The sequence below is a fragment of the Mytilus trossulus genome, chromosome 13 (genome assembly GCF_036588685.1).
Source record: "Mytilus trossulus isolate FHL-02 chromosome 13, PNRI_Mtr1.1.1.hap1, whole genome shotgun sequence".
In the NCBI taxonomy this organism is placed as follows: Eukaryota; Metazoa; Mollusca; class Bivalvia; order Mytilida; family Mytilidae; genus Mytilus; species Mytilus trossulus.
Genome location: NC_086385.1, coordinates 17,658,609 through 17,677,607, shown reverse-complemented (window position 1 = coordinate 17,677,607; position 18,999 = coordinate 17,658,609). Strand labels below are relative to the sequence as shown.

General features: G+C 32.6%; 1 protein-coding gene across 1 annotated transcript; it reads right to left on the bottom strand.

The window, feature by feature from the left end:
* Positions 1 to 15,819: 15,819 nt before the first annotated feature.
* Positions 15,820 to 17,702, bottom strand: LOC134694838 (uncharacterized). The gene is made up of 2 exons (XM_063555912.1): positions 17,597 to 17,702; positions 15,820 to 17,415 (listed from the first exon to the last, which is right to left on the bottom strand). Exon 2 carries the CDS (start codon positions 17,365 to 17,367, stop codon positions 16,411 to 16,413), a length of 957 nt encoding a protein of 318 aa, XP_063411982.1. The 5' UTR covers positions 17,368 to 17,415; positions 17,597 to 17,702; the 3' UTR covers positions 15,820 to 16,410.
* Positions 17,703 to 18,999: the final 1,297 nt, after the last annotated feature.

Sequence of the window (18,999 nt, the reverse complement as noted above, 5' to 3'; positions counted from 1 at the left end):
TTCTATTTCCTTATTCGGTTTCTATTTCCTTATTCGATTTTCATTTCCTTATTCGATTCCTGTTTCCTTATTCGGTTTCTATTTCCTTATTCGGTTTCTATTTACTTATTCGGTTTCTATTTCCTTATTGGATTTTCATTTCCTTATTCGATTTCCATTCCCTTATTCGATTTCCATTTCCTTATTCGGTTCCTTTTTCCTATTTCGATATTCAATTTTGAAAAATATTACAAGTCCAAACTAAATTTTTTTTTGCTTCAAAATTTTTTGCCTCAAAATTTTTTTTTCCTCAAATTTTTTTTTTCCTCAAAATGTGTTTCCTCAAATTTTTTTTTTTTTCTCAAATTTTTTTTTTCCTCAAATTTTTTTTTCCTCAAATTTTTTTTCCTCAAAATTTTTTTTCCTCAAAATTTTTTTTCTCAAAATTTTTTTTTTCTCAAATTTTTTTTCCTCAAAATTTTTTTTCCTCAAATTTTTGTTCTCAAATATTTTTTTTCCTCATTTTTTTTCGTTTCCTTATTCAATTTCTTTTTCCTTATTCGATTTTCATTTCCTTTTTCATATTCATTTCCTTTTTCGGTTTCTATTCCCTGAATCGGATTCTATTTCCTTATTGGGTTTCTATTTCCTTATTGGGTTTCTATTTCCTTATTCGGTTTCGATTTCCTTATTCGGTTTCTAGTTCCTTATTCGATTTTCATTTCCTTATTCGATTTCTTTTTCCTTTTTCAATATTCAATTCCTTTTTCGTTTCTATTTCCTTATTCGGTTTCTTTTTCCTTTTTCAATATTCATTTCCTTTTTCGGTTTCTATTTCCTTATTCGGTTTCTATTTCCTTATTGGATTTTCATTTCCTTATTCGATTTCCATTTCCTTATTCAAATTTCATTTCCTTATTCGGTTTCTTTTTCCTTTTTCAATATTCATTTCCTTTTTCGGTTTCTATTTCCTTATTCGGTTTCTGTTTCCTTATTTGATTTCTTTTTCCTTATTCAATTTTCATTTCCTTATTCGGTTTCTATTTCCTTATTGGATTTTCATTTCCTTATTCAATTTCCATTTCCTTATATGGTTTCTTTTTCCTTTTTCAATATTCATTTCCTTTTTCGGTTTCTATTTCCTTATTCAGTTTCTATTTCCTTATTCGGTTTCTATTTCCTTATTCGGTTTCTTTTTCCTTATTCAGTTTCTTTTTCCTTTTTCAATATTCATTTCCTTTTTCGGTTTCTATTTCCTTATTCGGTTTCTATTTCCTTATTGGATTTTCATTTCCTTATTCGATTTTCATTTCCTTATTCGGTTTCTTTTTCCTTTTTAAATATTCATTTCCTTTTTCATTTCTATTTCCTTATTCGGTTTCTGTTTCCTTATTTGATTTCTTTTTCCTTATTCAATTTTCATTTCCTTATTCGGTTTCTATTTCCTTATTGGATTTTCATTTCCTTATTCAATTTCCATTTCCTTATATGGTTTCTTTTTCCTTTTTCAATATTCATTTCCTTTTTCGGTTTCTATTTCCTTATTCAGTTTCTATTTCCTTATTCGGTTTCTATTTCCTTATTCGGTTTCTTTTTCCTTATTCGGTTTCTTTTTCCTTTTTCAATATTCATTTCCTTTTTCGGTTTCTATTTCCTTATTCGGTTTCTATTTCCTTATTGGATTTTCATTTCCTTATTCGATTTTCATTTCCTTATTCGGTTTCTTTTTCCTTTTTCAATATTCATTTCCTTTTTCGGTTTCTATTTCCTTATTCGGTTTCTATTTCCTTATTGGATTTTCATTTCCTTATTCGATTTCCATTTCCTTATTCGATTTCCATTTCCTTATTCTGTTCTTTTTCCTTTTTCAATATTCATTTCCTTTTTCGGTTTCTATTTCCTTATTCGGTTTCTATTTCCTTATTGGATTTTCATTTCCTTATTCGATTTCCATTTCCTTATTCAAATTTCATTTCCTTATTCGGTTTCTTTTTCCTTTTTCAATATTCATTTCCTTTTTCGGTTTCTTTTTCCTAATTCAGTTTCTATTTCCTTATTGGATTTTCATTTCCTTATTCGATTTCCATTTCCTTATTCGATTTCCATTTCCTTATTCGGTTCCTTTTTCCTATTTCGATATTCAATTTTGAAAAATATTACAAGTCCAAACTAAATTTTTTTTTGCTTCACCAAAATTTTTTTTCCTCAAAATTTTTTTTTCCTCAAAAATTTGTTTTCCTCAAAAAAATTTTCCTCAAATTTTTTTTTTTTCTCAAATTTTTTTTTTCCTCAAATTTTTTTTTCCTCAATTTTTTTTTCCTCAAAATTTTTTTTCGTTTCCTTATTCAATTTCTTTTTCCTTATTCGATTTTCATTTCCTTTTTCATATTCATTTCCTTTTTCGGTTTCTATTCCCTGAATCGGATTATATTTCCTTATTGGGTTTCTATTTCCTTATTGGGTTTCTATTTCCTTATTCGGTTTCGATTTCCTTATTCGGTTTCTAGTTCCTTATTCGATTTTCATTTCCTTATTCGTTTTTTTTTTCCTTTTTCAATATTCATCGTCCTGAGCACTATGTGTTTTATACCAAGGCTAAACTAATGAGCACTATGCTTATAATGTCTAGATCTCAACCTATAACCCAAACCATACGTAAAATTGAGAATGGAAATTGGGAATGTGTCAAAGAGACAACAACCCGACTAAATAAAAAAAAACAGCAGAAGGTCACCAACAGGTCTTCAATGTAGCGAGAAATTCCCGCACCCGGAGGCGTACTTCAGCTGGCCCCTAAACAAATTTATACTAGTTGAGTGATAATGAACGCCATACTAATTTCCAAATTGTACACAAGAAACTAAAATTAAAATAATACAAGACTAACAAATGCCAGAGGCTCCTGACTTGGGACAGGCGCAAAAATGCGGCGGGGTTAAACATGTTTGTGAGATCTCAACCCTCCCCCTATACCTCTAACCAATGTAGAAAAGTAAACGCATAACAATGCGCACATTAAAATTCAGTGCAAGAGAAGTCCGAGTCTGATGTCAGAAGATGTAACTAAAGAAAATAAACAAAATGACAATAATACATAAATAACAACAGACTACTAGCAGTTAACTGACATGCCAGCTCCAGACTTCAATTAAACTGACTGAAAGATTATGATTTCATCATTTGAGTTTTGAAAAAAGTCAACAATATCACTGATATCATCTGAAGCGCTAGACATTATATCTCGAGCCTCAATTACAATATCTTGGGCGCCCAACATAATACCTGTAGCGTTCGACTTAATTATAAAAACAATCAAGTTACTAACTAAATATCGGAAGTGTTCGACTTGCTATCTCGGACACTAGCTTAAAAATGTCGATTACTTGACCTTGCGTGGCACGAGCAGTCGACGTTATATATTGAGCGATGTAGACATATCAAATCGTTTTTTCAACGCTGAATTCATTATTGTCTTTAAATTTTGCATGGTTTATTCTACTAAAGAACATGTTTTTATGATAAGAGAAAAGGTAGATTGATTGATATATCAATTCGAACACTCGAGATCAAATGTCAGTTCTCGACTCTCATCCTCATTTGGGCGTATGACATTTGCGCCGATTTTGAACATCTTCGTTCTTTCATTGCGCCGATTTCATTTTTTCATTTGCGCCGATTTTTTTTATTTGCTCCTAATTAGATTTACAGGTAAGTTAATACTTGTACATGTACTATACCAGTGGTAAAATTTGGTTCTAAATGTTTTTCATTTATGTTTTTAAGATAATTTTGATTCATATGTTTCTGCAACTTCATTGTAACATGATAGACATATTGCACACTGAAACTAGCCGCGGAGACAATTCTTTAATCATCAAGGGCCATACATATCGGAAGATAAGTGTCCTGAAATATAACAACATATCTTACTAATGTACTATAAAACTGTGTAAAGCCAGAGTCACCACGGATTTTATTGTCAAAACACAGATCGAGCATAAATATGTGGCAGATGTCCGAAAGACAGAGGGTGAAGAACTACGGTTACGTTCAGGGAAAATGTCTAGAGATGTATCTTGTAGGCCTTCTTCCACCTCCCAACTGTGAGCAGGGGACAACAGTTATATACATGTTATGATTGACAATTCATAAATTTGTACAAGTGGCTAATGGAAGAGGTCTATAATGTAAAATGAAAAATAACATGACTTGGATGGAGAGTTCTCTCATTGGCACTCATATCACATCTTCTTATATCTTTTAAAGAATTGAATGCTTCTTTTTGTAAATTTATTGGGGTGTAAAAGCGTTGACCGAAGTACATTTTGTATGAAGCGCTTCCGCGCTTCATTCTTAAAATGTACGCACGGTCAACGCTTTTACAACACTATAAAGTTACAAAAAGAAGCATTCAATACTTATAATTACATTTTTTTAGCTAGGATCATGAAAACACGATTGTTATCCAGTTTTATTTAATTCACCTGTGCACTTTATTGTGGGACCTTGTGTCATCATGCATGATAAATGTTATTGTCTCATGCAATTGTTTACGGAATAACATGTGATGTACTGTTAGCCAATTAGAATAACGTATTACAATGAAACATACATCTAATGTAATTATTATATGTATAGCACTCTCAGCTAATGATTATAAGTAATTTAAAACTTTTGACCATTTTAATTCCTGTAAATACATGTATATGCAGTTTTTTTTTTTAATCGGCATTTTCCTACACCCTAGCACATATAAATTATTATATATTAAAAAAAAAACACAAAAAAAAACACAAAACTTTATGATGACAATCCTATGAATTAATTATGATATCTATTATTTAGTGATCATTATGACCAAATTCAGTCATCTGTATATAATATAATTAATTGTTTCCCTATGTTTTAAGGTGTAAATAGTTGCTCAAACTATACCCTTTGGGTAGTGCTCCACATTTAATGGAGGAATATACAAGAAACTGAACTGAACTGAACTGAACTGAATTATTCACCTGTAATTTACCTGTAAAACAATCGGCGCAAATGAAAGAAAATATCGGCGCAAATGAAAGAAAAAATCTGCGCAAATGAAGTGCAGATCGGCGCAAATGCAAAATGACGCCTCATTTGATTTTTAAATTTCAAAATCAAATACGGAATTATACAAAATTAACCTTTCTTCTATCGGTGTGAGTATCCAAAGAAAGTAATCAAAGCACTATAAGCGATGTAGGCAGTTAACCAAAAAGCAAGGCAAACGTAATTATGGAAACTGTGGCAGTGTTGCTTCAATTTATTTCAAACATTAGATATTCGTTTATTGTCACGAGTAAATGCACGGACACGACTTAAAAAAGCCATTTTTCAATCTTTCAAGAACCATAACTTCTGAACGGTTAAAGTCAAAATCGTCATTATTGAACTTGACCTCAATTTTGTCATCAGTAACAACATATTGAAATTGGAGAAGCTTTGGTTGAACAGTTCATGCATAAATGCACGGACACGACTGAAAATGCCCATTTTTCTATCTTTCAAGAACCATAACTCCTGAACGGTTAAAGTCAAAATCGTCATTATTGAACTTGACTTCCATTTTGTCATCAGTATCAACATATTAAAATTTGGGAAGCTTTGGTTGAACAGTTCATTCGTAAATGCACGGACACGACTTGAAATGCCATTTTTCAATCTTTCAAGAACCATAACTCCTGAACGGTAAAAGTCAAAATCGTCATTATTGAACTTGACTTCCATTTTGTCATCAGTAACAACATATTAAAATTTGGGAAGCTTTGGTTGAACAGTTAGTGCGTAAATGCAAGGACGCGACTGAAAATGCCATTTTTCTATCTTTCAAGAACCATAACTCCTGAACGGTAATAGTCAAAATCGTCATTATTGAACTTGACCTTCATTTTGTTGTCTGTAACAACATATTAAAATTTGAAAAGCTTCGGTTGAATGGTTCATAAGTAAATGCACGGACAACATTTGGTTGTCGCCCGCCCGGCCGCCCGCCGTACATCCCCAAATCAATAACCGACATTTTTGTCACAAAAATCCGGTTAAAAATTGTGATAGGCCCAGAAATAATTCCTAAAATAGTTAAAGTAAATTCAATTAACCTAGTCTCATTTTATGCACCAATAAAATTTTATAATAAACATACTATTTGTAACGGGATTCCGTTACGAAGTCTCCCAAATAAAGCTCCAACAATTCGTCATTCACGTTGAAGCCTGACATTGGACAAAGTCCAGTACACATTGGTTAAGAGTAGTAAAGTGATATACATATGCGACGCATAGGAGAATGATCTTGTATGACATTCAAATCTTTTTGAAATGACGAACAGGAATAAATACGGTTTAGGAGTGGGGATCTTGACCGTTTACAAGTTCTCAAACAGGAAGGGTGAGGTGACCTCCAGGGACTCGCCATAAACCTTATTATATTTGTTATACATGATATAAAAAAGAAGTTGTGGTATGATTGCCAATGAGACAAATATCCATAAAAGATCAAAATGACACACACATTAAAAATTATAGGTCACCGTACGGCCTTCAACAATGAGCAAATCTCATACCGCATATAGTCAGCTATAAAAGGCCCCGATAAGACAATGTAAAACAATTCTAACGAGAAAACTAACGGCCTTATTTATGTAAAAAAACAAGTGTGGACACAGATGAGTGTGGATAGTATGTATGGATGTTTGACAGTGTCTTATGACAAAATGAGTTCTGTTTTTCCTATATGGTGTTATTAACTGTGTTGCACGAGGACAACCATTCTAAGCATTATGAGTGTTATTTATTAATTTTTGTATGCCCCCACCTACGATAGTAGAGGGGCATTATGTTTTCTGGTTTAAAAAAATGAACGAAAAACAAATATGTAACACATAAACAAACGACAACCACTGAATTACAGGCTCCTGCCTTGGGACATGCACATACATAAAAAATGTGGCGGGATGAATATATATGGTTTGGGGTTGGGATCTCGATCATTTCCAAGTTCTCTAACAGGTATGGGTGGGTGACCCAAGGGACTCACCCTATATTTCATTTGATTTGTTTTATTTTCTCATACATAAATATATATAGTTAAGGATTGGGATCTCGACCAATTCCATGTTCTAAAACAGGAGTGGGTGGGGTGATCACAGGGAATCCCCATATATCTCATTTGATTTGTTTATTGTCCCATATATGTGGTTAAGGTGTGGGGGACTCGACCGTTTACAAATTCTCAAACAGGATGGAAATAATGACCCACGTACTCCCTGAATATATCATTTGATTTGTTTTATTGTCCCATACATGACAACCAATGATTTAAGAGTGGAGATCTACCATTTACAAGTTCTAGAACAGGAGGGGCTGGTGACCCCAGGGACTCTTATTATTTCATTTGATTTGTTATAGCATCCCCCACGTAAAAATGTATGGTTCAAGGGAAGAGGATCCCGACCAATTCCAAGTTTTCAAACAGGAGGGGATGTTGTTACCACAGGGACTCCCCATTTACTTCATTGATTTGTTTTATTGTCCCATACATGAATATATATGGTTTAGGGGTGAGGATCTTGACTGTTTACAAGGTCTCAAACATGAGGCGGTGGGTGACCCATGGGACCCCCCTTATATTTTGGTTGATTTGTTCACTGTCTTTTACACGAACATATAATTTTTTCGAGGTGGGGATCTCAACCATTGCTATGTTCCCAAACGTGAGGGGTCGTGGTGAGTCCTCGGACTCCCCTATATTTTAATTAATTTCTTTTATTGTTCCATACATGAATATATATATATATGGCTACGAAGTGTGATCTCGACTGTTTTCAAGTTCTCAAACAGGAGGATGTGGGATGACACCAGGGATTCTCCCTATATTTTACTTGATTTGTCTTATTGGTTATATATTATAAGTTATATAGTTCGCTACTGACCCCCTATGGATCCATAGAGGGTTAGTAAAATCCATAGGGAGTTTTAACCAATTACAACGTGATAATTCATCTGTGGTCCGATAAGAATATATATATGGTTTAGGGGTGGGGACAATTTCCAAATTTTTAAAACAGGAGGGGTGATGTGACCCAAGGGACTCGTGTATTTCATTTGATTTGTAATATTGTCATGAATATATATGGTTTAGGGGGATCTCAACCATTTCCAAGTTCTCGAACATGAGTTGGGGGAGTCCCTTAGGTCACCCGGCAACTCGAACAGGAGTTGGTAGGTGACCTCATGGACTCCCCCTATATTTCATTTAATTGTTTAATTGTCCCATACATAGATAAATATGGTTTAGGGATGGTTATCTCGACAATTCTGAATTCTAAAACAGGAGGGGTGAGGTGATCCTAAAGACTCCCAACAATATTTCACTTGATTTGTTTAATTGCCCCATATATGACTATATATGGTTTAGGGATTTGGATCTCGACAGTTTACAATTTCTAAAGCAGAAAGGGGCGGGTGACAATTGGGATTCTGCCTATAATTTATTTGATTTTTCTAATTTTCTATTATATGGATATATGGTTTGGGGTGGGGATCTCGACCAATTCCAAGTTCTGAAACAGGAGGGTGTTGGGTAACCCCAGGGACTCTCCCTATAATCTATTTGATTTGACTTATTGGTTATTTATATATATATATATATATATGGTTTAGGGGTGGGGATCTCGATATTTTCCAAATTTTAAAACAGAAGGGGTGATGTGACCCCAGGGACTCCCCTTATATTTCATTTGATTTGTCCCATACATGACTTCACATGATTAAGTGGTTGGGAATTCGACTGTTTACACGTTCTTAACAGGAGAGGATAGGGAAAACCACGGACTCCTCCTATATTTCATTTGATTTGTCTTATTGTCTATACATGAACATATATGGTTTTAGTGGTAGTGATCTGAACCATTTCAAAGTTCTCAAACAGGAGGGGTTTGAGTGACCCAAGGGACTCCCCCTATATTTAATTTTATTTGTTTTGATATCTAGGAATATATATGGTTTAGGGATGGGGATCTCGACCAATTTCAAGTTCTCAAACGGGAGGATGTTTGGTAACCCTAGGGACTCCCAATATATTTCATTTGATTTGTTTTATTGTCCCGCACATGAATGTATATGGTTTAGGGTTGGGAATTTTGACCTATTTCAAGATCTCAAACAGGAGGGTGTTGAGTGACCAAAGGGACTCCCCCTATATTTCATTTGATTTGTTATATTGTCCTGTTCTCATTACTGAAGACCGTGTCTGTCTATCACTTACTGTTTTCGAGAAATAGTTATTTGAAAATTTAACACAATAAATCCCATAGGGTTCTACAGTTAATCAAGTCCTTCTTTAAGTCTTTAAATGGACTCCAATAGTATACACTAACAAAAAATGCTGACTCGGCCGGGATTTTAGTATAACATTTTATGAAATCCATAGCAAATCTAAAATGCGTAGCGAGTTGTCTTCTGTAAGCCTCTGTCACACATGAAAGCCTTGTTCACACCTCAACGGATATTGAGGAAAACAAATTTGAGGGAAAAAAAAATTGAGGGAAAAAAAATTTGAGAAAAAAAAAATTTGAGGAAAAAAATTTTGAGGAAAAAAAGATTTTGAAGAAAAAAAATTTTGAGGAAAAAAAAATTTTGAGGAAAAAAAATTTTGAAGCAAAAAAAAATTTAGTTTGGACTTGTAATATTTTTCAAAATTGAATATCGAAATAGGAAAAAGGAACCGAATAAGGAAATGGAAATCGAATAAGGAAATGAAAATCCAATAAGGAAATAGAAACCGAATAAGGAAATAGAAACCGAATAAGGAAATAGAAACCAAATAAGGAAACAGCAATCAAATAAGGAAATGAAAATCGAATAAGGAAATGAAACCGAATAAGGAAACAGAAACTGAAAAAGGAAATGAATATTGAAAAAGGAAAAAGAAACCGAATAAGGAAATGGAAATCGAATAAGGAAATGGAAATCGAATAAGGAAATGAAAATCCAATAAGGAAATAGAAACCGAATAAGGAAATAGAAACCGAAAAAGGAAATGAATATTGAAAAAGGAAAAAGAAACCGAATAAGGAAATGAAAATCGAATAAGGAACTAGAAACCGAATAAGGAAATAGAAACTGAAAAAGGAAATGAATATTGAAAAAGGAAAAAGAAACCGAATAAGGAAATGGAAATCGAATAAGGAAATGGAAATCGAATAAGGAAATGAAAATCCAATAAGGAAATAGAAACCGAATAAGGAAATAGAAACCGAAAAAGGAAATGAATATTGAAAAAGGAAAAAGAAACCGAATAAGGAAATGAAAATCGAATAAGGAAATAGAAACCGAATAAGGAAATAGAAACGAAAAAGGAAATGAATATTGAAAAAGGAAAAAGAAACCGAATAAGGAAATGAAAATCGAATAAGGAAATAGAAACCGAATAAGGAAATCAAAACCGAATAAGGAAATAGAAACCCAATAAGGAAATAGAAACCCAATAAGGAAATAGAATCCGATTCAGGGAATAGAAACCGAAAAAGGAAATGAATATGAAAAAGGAAATAAAAATCGAATAAGGAAAAAGAAATTGAATAAAGAAACGAAAAAAAATGAGGAAAAAAAAAATTTGAGAAAAAAAATTTGAGGAAAAAAAATTTTGAGGAAAAAAAATTTGAGAAAAAAAAAATTTTGAGGAAAAAAAATTTGAGGAAAAAAAAATTTGAGGAAAAAAAAAAATTGAGAAAAAAAAAAATTTGAGGAAAAAAATTTTGAGGAAAAAAAAATTTTGAGGAAAAAAAAATTTTGAGGAAAAAAAATTTTGAAGCAAAAAAAAATTTAGTTTGGACTTGTAATATTTTTCAAAATTGAATATCGAAATAGGAAAAAGGAACCGAATAAGGAAATGGAAATCGAGTAAGGAAATGGAAATCGAATAAGGAAATGGAAATCGAATAAGGAAATGAAAATCCAATAAGGAAATAGAAACCGAATAAGTAAATAGAAACCGAATAAGGAAATAGAAACCGAATAAGGAAACAGGAATCGAATAAGGAAATGAAAATCGAATAAGGAAATAGAAACCGAATAAGGAAATAGAAACCGAAAAAGGAAATGAATATTGAAAAAGGAAAAAGAAACCGAATAAGGAAATGGAAATCGAATAAGGAAATGGAAATCAAATAAGGAAATGAAAATCCAATAAGGAAATAGAAACCGAATAAGGAAATAGAAACCGAAAAAGGAAATGAATATTGAAAAAGGAAAAAGAAACCGAATAAGGAAATGAAAATCGAATAAGGAACTAGAAACCGAATAAGGAAATCGAAACCGAATAAGGAAATAGAAACCCAATAAGGAAATAGAAACTAAATAAGGAAATAGAAACCGAAAAAGGAAATGAATATTGAAAAGGGAAAAAGAAACCGAATAAGGAAAAAGAAACCGAATAAGGAAATAGAAACCGAATAAGGAAATAGAAACTGAATAAGGAAATAGAAACCGAAAAAGGAAATGAATATTGAAAAAGGAAAAAGAAACCGAATAAGGAAATGGAAATCGAATAAGGAAATGGAAATCAAATAAGGAAATGAAAATCCAATAAGGAAATAGAAACCGAATAAGGAAATAGAAACCGAAAAAGGAAATGAATATTGAAAAAGGAAAAAGAAACCGAATAAGGAAATGAAAATCGAATAAGGAACTAGAAACCGAATAAGGAAATCGAAACCGAATAAGGAAATAGAAACCCAATAAGGAAATAGAAACTAAATAAGGAAATAGAAACCGAAAAAGGAAATGAATATTGAAAAGGGAAAAAGAAACCGAATAAGGAAAAAGAAACCGAATAAGGAAATAGAAACCGAATAAGGAAATAGAAACTGAATAAGGAAATAGAAACCGAAAAAGGAAATGAATATTGAAAAAGGAAAAAGAAACCTAATAAGGAAATGGAAATCGAATAAGGAAATGGAAATCGAATAAGGAAATGAAAATCCAATAAGGAAATAGAAACCGAATAAGGAAATAGAAACCGAAAAAGGAAATGAATATTGAAAAAGGAAAAAGAAACCGAATAAGGAAATGAAAATCGAATAAGGAAATAGAAACCGAATAAGGAAATGAAAATTGAATAAGGAAAAAGAAATCAAATAAGGAAACAGAAACCGAATAAGGAAATAGAAACGAAAAAGGAAATGAATATTGAAAAAGGAAAAAGAAACCGAATAAGGAAATGAAAATCGAATAAGGAACTAGAAACCGAATAAGGAAATCAAAACCGAATAAGGAAATAGAAACCCAATAAGGAAATAGAATCCGATTCAGGGAATAGAAACCGAAAAAGGAAATGAATATGAAAAAAGGAAATAAAAATCGAATAAGGAAAAAGAAATTGAATAAAGAAACGAAAAAAAATGAGGAAAAAAAAAATTGGAGAAAAAAAATTTGAGGAAAAAAAATTTTGAGGAAAAAAAATTTGAGAAAAAAAAAATTTTGAGGAAAAAAAATTTGAGGAAAAAAAAATTTGAGGAAAAAAAAAAATTGAGAAAAAAAAAAATTTGAGGAAAAAAATTTTGAGGAAAAAAAAATTTTGAGGAAAAAAAATTTTTAGGAAAAAAAAATTTTGAGGAAAAAAAATTTTGAGGAAAAAAAAATTTGAAGCAAAAAAAAATTTAGTTTGGACTTGTAATATTTTTCAAAATTTGAATATCGAAAAAGGAAAAAGGAAAAAGGAACCAACTTGTGTCTGGTCAACTTATTCGGTATTCAAGATCTTGCAGCTCCCACTCAAACTTTGTAAAACGTCACCAGTGCCTGAGCAGAGAGTTAATGAACCAGGGTTTGTCAAAGAACGTCTCGTCATTTTTCTAAAATAAAAATTCATCAGGTGGTACGACGATGTTGTTGGTAAGTTTTCCGTATTAACTTCCTAATCACAAACAATACACGATGGTCTGTCTTGAACTAATTTAAAAGATTATGGGTACTGACGTTGTTTATCATCAAAATAACGTGTTATACGTTTCTTTTTTTTTGTGTTTTTTTAAATATTACTTTTACTGTCGACGTTGCTCGGTACTTGTACATCCCGTCATTGTGTTATTGTTCTATGGTAAATTTGTGTATTCTTGTCCATAATAGTTGCTAAAATGTTTGGTTTATCTGCCATTTTATGCTCCTTTGTTACATATTTCTGTGTGTTTTTATAGTGATTATGATTATAACACAATGTTGACTGCTGTACCCCTATATTTTTTTCATTTTTACCTATTATGTTTGTTTGTTTTGTTCACACATCGTTGTCAATATAAAAGAACTTGATGCAACTATCATACAAGTGAGAGGTTTAGCTAGCTTTAAAACCAGGATTAATCCACCGTTTTCTACATAAGAAAATGTCTGTACCAAATTAGTAATACGACAGTTGTTATCCATTCGTTTGATGTGTTTGAACTTTTGATTTTTCTAATTTCATTGGGGAATTTCCTTTCAGATTTACCTTGGGGTTCAGTAATTTTTAGATTTTACTTTTCGCAAAAGCACTATCCGAAATACATATATATGTTATGGAGGAATACGCTATAAACTTTATTTGTGTCTGATCAAATTCAGGAACCTGTAAATCAGTTATCGTCGGTTACTGTCTGTCATAAATGTTTTTCATTATTTTTTGGTCATCAAAGTTGAATTCCTTGTTTGATATATCCCTTTTATGACAGCGGATGACCGTGAGGGTGTTATGTTTCTACCATCGTGAAATGCATTTTTGAGTGATAACCGAACGTATTTCGTATAATTACGCAGATATTATCGAGACAAGAAAACAAACTGCTTCAAAATCTGACAATTCTGATTCAGAAATCAGCATTTAATGTTAAATTTGTTTTAAAAAACCTAAGGGAGGAATAAAAGTTTACAATCAATTCAGACTTGTGTTGTACCAAGGAACATTGGCCTACAGAGAGTTAATATTTCATAAGGTTCAAACAACTCTTACTAAATAATAACAACACTAGTAGGTTTCAAAATAATCCATTCATTTGATTGGCAGACGCCGATAACCACGGGGCACATCAATGTCATATTTTATTCCCGTATTAAATACTAAATGCTATCGGTGATAATTTTATATCAAAGCATTGGAAAACAAAATTATATTTCTCTTAATTTCACGGTTGTAAAATAGAAAAAGTTATTATAAGAATCGAATTCTTCTTTTTACAACTTTTTAATGTTGTAAAAACGTTGATTGTGCGCACATTTTCAATACTAAGCCCTAAATATAAATTTTAAATTTGCTTTGGTTATCATACAAAATCTTCTTAAAACTTTACGACAAAAGAAATGATTTCAGCTTTCAAATTGTGAACCTTCCATTTCTAAGTAGCAACATTCCAGCAGCACCTGCATACGGGGTATATATCTCCCAATTGATACGATTTTGTCGTGCTTGTATTTCCTATCATGAATTTCTTGATAGAGGGTTGCTGCTCACAAGGAAGCTATTAAACCAAGAGTTTCAAATGGTGAAGTTGAAATCATCCCTTCGTAAATTTTACGGACGCCATCACGAGTTGGTTGACCGTTATGGAATAACCGTTTCACAAATGATATCGGATATGTTCCTTACGTCGTAACTACAATCCCCTTCCCTTTCATGAATGTGACCTACCGAATTAGACTATTTACCGGATTGGTTATCACATAAGCAACACGACGGGTGCCACACGTGGAGCAGGATCTGCTTACCCTTCCGGAGCACCTGATATCACCCCTAGTTTTTGGATGGGTTCATGTGGTTTATTCTTCAGTTTTCTATGTTGTGTCATGTGTACTATTGTTTGTCTGTTTGTCTTTTTCATTTTTAGCCATGGCGTTGTCAGTTTGTTTTAGATTTATGAGTTTGACTGTCCCTTTGGTATCTTTCGTCCCTCTCTTGTTAAATACACAAGTAGAAAAATTGCGGTTTTATCCAACGCAATCATAGGTTTGAACTTCGTTTCCCATTTTTACTTGTTTGTATTTATTTCGTTTTGGGCTTGTACTATATTTCCCCTCCAGCTTATATAATCCGTTCATCCTAATATGACTCTTAAGAGTCTATCCTTATTTGAGGAGATTAACTGGCCTTCCTAAATACTTTTCTATCCCTAACATCACTGAAGAGACATTAATCGTTGAAATCCGGATATGGTGTTAACAATTTAGCACCTCATGTTGTGGTTACCATAATTGTCGCAAGTTTATTGTTTTCTACTTGGTATTAAATTACTATAGAGATCCATTTCGTTAAACCTTGTGATCAATTACCGAATTAGACTATTTACCGGATTTTATATCACATAAGCAATACGACGGGTGCCACATGTGGAGCAGGATCTGCTTACCCTTCAGGAGCACCTGAGATCACCCCTAGTTTTTGATGGGGTTCGTGTTGTCTATTCTTTGGTTTTCTATGTTGTGTCATGTATTCTATTGTTTGTCTTTTTCATTTTTTTAGCCATGGCGTTGTCAGTTTGATTTAGAACTATGAGTGATACTACACGAAACGAATTTCAACACCCATTCACTTAACCCGAACCTGGTAAAATGAAACAGTTTAATAACAAAACCCTAGTTTTAAACAAAATGTAGGAAACTAGGGTGAAACCTAAATGTATGAAAATGGTCTGAAATCTTAATGTATGAAACTGGGCTGAAACTAAATGTATGAAACTGGGCTGACACCTAAATGTATGGAACTCATTTAAACAAATTATTAAAACTATTTCAACTGGTGTAGTATGAAACTTTATTTAAATATATGTATACAACTGTTGGAATAATGGGTAGCACTAAGGCATGGTATATCAGCAAACACTCACTGCAATAGTGTGAGATGTGAGACGCAAAACCTTAGCACCAGCCCTGTTTGGACAATCTGTACCGAACCAACAGTCCCAGCCGTTTTATATTCTGTCCGCAGGTTCCAAGCACTTCACTTCACTTAAACTAAACCTTCTGCCTGCTGTAAACTACTTCCTTTCCAACCTTTCCGATGTTCACTGTCTATTGTCTTCGGTACAAATGGCGACTTGAACAACTACAAATGGAAGTTTTAACGACCTTCATTGTCTATACAGCCCTTGCACGGTCGGTCCTGGCTTTCGCCTTTTTGGGCATTAAATAATTTAGTTTTCACCATATGGAAAGTTCAAAGAGATATCGGAAAATATATATAACTGTAGATATAATATCGGAAAATATATATAACTGTAGATATAATATCGGAAAATATATATAACTGTAGATATATTATAACATTATCAAACTGTAAATTCGAAATCGTGTCATATAAGCAAATATCAGTTCCAAGCAGTATGACTTGTAGTGGCGGATCCAGCAATTTTCATTTGGGTGATCCGCCTATGACATGTTATTCTATGTAGTTAAACCTGTCTTCCATTGCATACGATTCTACAGCTGGTCCGTCCTGGCCAGATGATGCAACGCCATCATTATTATTCTCAGTTTGTTCGTTTTCTTCTCCTTCTAATGTTTCATACAAGTCAAACGAAATCATTCCAATCACTATGACATTTTTTAGTAAAAAAATTAATATTCCACGACTTAAACCATGCCATAAGATCATCCGGGTTATCAGTAGTGGTAAATTAACAAGAAATGCTAGTAACACTTTGTGAATAATAACAAGCTTATGTGACAGTTTGGCCTCTCCATACTTAGTTTTAGAAAGAGTGATCAGCGGTATAGTAGGTAATATAAAATTAATAAGAGCGATAGCAATAATAGCATCATCCACTCCAATTGGAAACGTGTCCCTTTCCTCTTTAAAAAACAACATGTCCATACTGTCAACGCAGTCAAGAATATCGAATATTACTGTTCCCGTCAATTCGTCGATATATTTTCTTCTCGGGGAACAAGGCTTAGCATCATGATTTGTCGCTAACAACAATGCAAATATAATACCGCATAGAGCAATAGTAGTTTTCAATGTATTTGGTCCGAAAAATATGTCTTCACTTAGAAGAAAAGCAAAATCCTTGAAGGCAATACCTACTTTGATCGCAAGTAATGCGGAGTAAGCGAACCATGATATCGGAACAAATAGTAGACTAGCCGACTCTGGACTCTCATTATCTCCCTTTGGTTGCGCACGATTTAGATGTCTGTACGAAAGGAAAAAGCACAAACATAGCACTATGGCAACCACTATATCTGCTCCGATAAACGCAAGCCACGCCTTCCCTTTATATATCACTAAATAATAATCAAGTATTCCTGCTTGCAGGAAATGAAAACATAGACATAGAAATCTGCTAGGAAAATGTTTCACGGCTTTACAACATTTTGTAAAAACGTTTGCCATTTCTATCAACGTGTCTGGTCAAACATCAGCTCTTCAGCTTGGAGATAGCTACAAAGAGAAAAACAATATTGCTGATAATTTTAAGTGACACATTTTGTCCAAATGACGCTGACTTAAATCTATAATATCATATTTTCATAATACATGTTTGGTTGCTTGGTAACTTTTGCGTAGCGAAACATGACTTCTTAATTTGCAGTGATCAAGTTGAGTTTCTAAATTTACTTACGAATTTACGAGGAACGAAAAAAAATAACTGTTTAGGATGGAAAGTCAAATATACACAAGAAAATAATGACTCCCAAATGAACGTTTTCACAGACTGTAACTAATCAAAATATGGCATAAAATAAGATCCGAGATAAAATTTGTTACCCTTTAAATTGGGGAAACTTTCATAACCAAAACTATTATTTACTACATTTATCATTGGAAATCTAGATAAATTTTCATTTGATATATCCTGAAACTTATTTTTATGTGCAAACTGAACAAAGAATTAAAGAGATGATGTTACAGTATTTACATAGTTATATGGAACGGAAAAAAAATATAAGAAGACACAGGATGACGATTTCCTATTGTGATCAAAACTGTTTGGATGAAACTGTATATTTGACCGAGAAAATACATTTCACGTTTGAATGATTCCAGTTATTACTTTCAGTTAAACTACAACTTATCCAAACTTCCTGGTGAAAAATATAATGACTTTTAAACACGACTATGTGTTATATTGATTAGTACATGTGGTAAAAAAAACTGAAATCTAGAGAAAATGTCCAGCAGAAACATATATTCGTATACTGGCTGATATTCAAACACATTCTATATAAGATATACAACAAAAACAGTACAAATACATAGATATATTTACGGTATTTTCAGTATTTCACCAATGCGAGCATGTAGATTTTACAAGTAAATGATTTCAGGGAGAAAATCGAACATCAACTGTAATGCAAGGAGGTTTGTCGCAGAAGGACGTACTATCGTGAATACATATATTTGTACAAACCTTAATGTGTAGGACAAACGGGACGGGATCTTTTTATACGAACATAGGAACATCTATACCGCTTCCGAAAACCTAAGAAATTTAAAAGTATAATTTATCAACACTTAGGTAAACACAACCACAATATTAAATTTAATCGATTTCAATCACTCGAAATGTTCCAGAAGAAACAAGGGCAATCGCATAAACAATTTAAAGATTACCGTAAAATGATCAAACTGTTTTGGATTAAACCGGCGTTTTGCATTTGCGCCGATCTGCATTTCGTTTGCGCCGATTTTTCTTTTCATTTGCACTGAATTTTTACAGGTAAACTACAGGTGAATGTTATTTTTCATTTATCTTTATAAACCTCTTTCGTAAGCCAGTTGTACAAATGATATGAATTGTCATGCTTAAGGTTTATGTACCCTTCTGTAGCCATTTTTGTACGAATTTTTCAAACCTCAATTGTATCAAAACTAAAGATATAATGAATAATAGAGATAGGCCATTTAGTACATATTCCAAGAGGAAACTTGATGCAAAGCATTATTTTTTACTGTTTCATTGCATTTGATAGAAAAAGAGGACTTTGTGGCAAATAAATCAAGATTTTTTATAGAAAATCCACA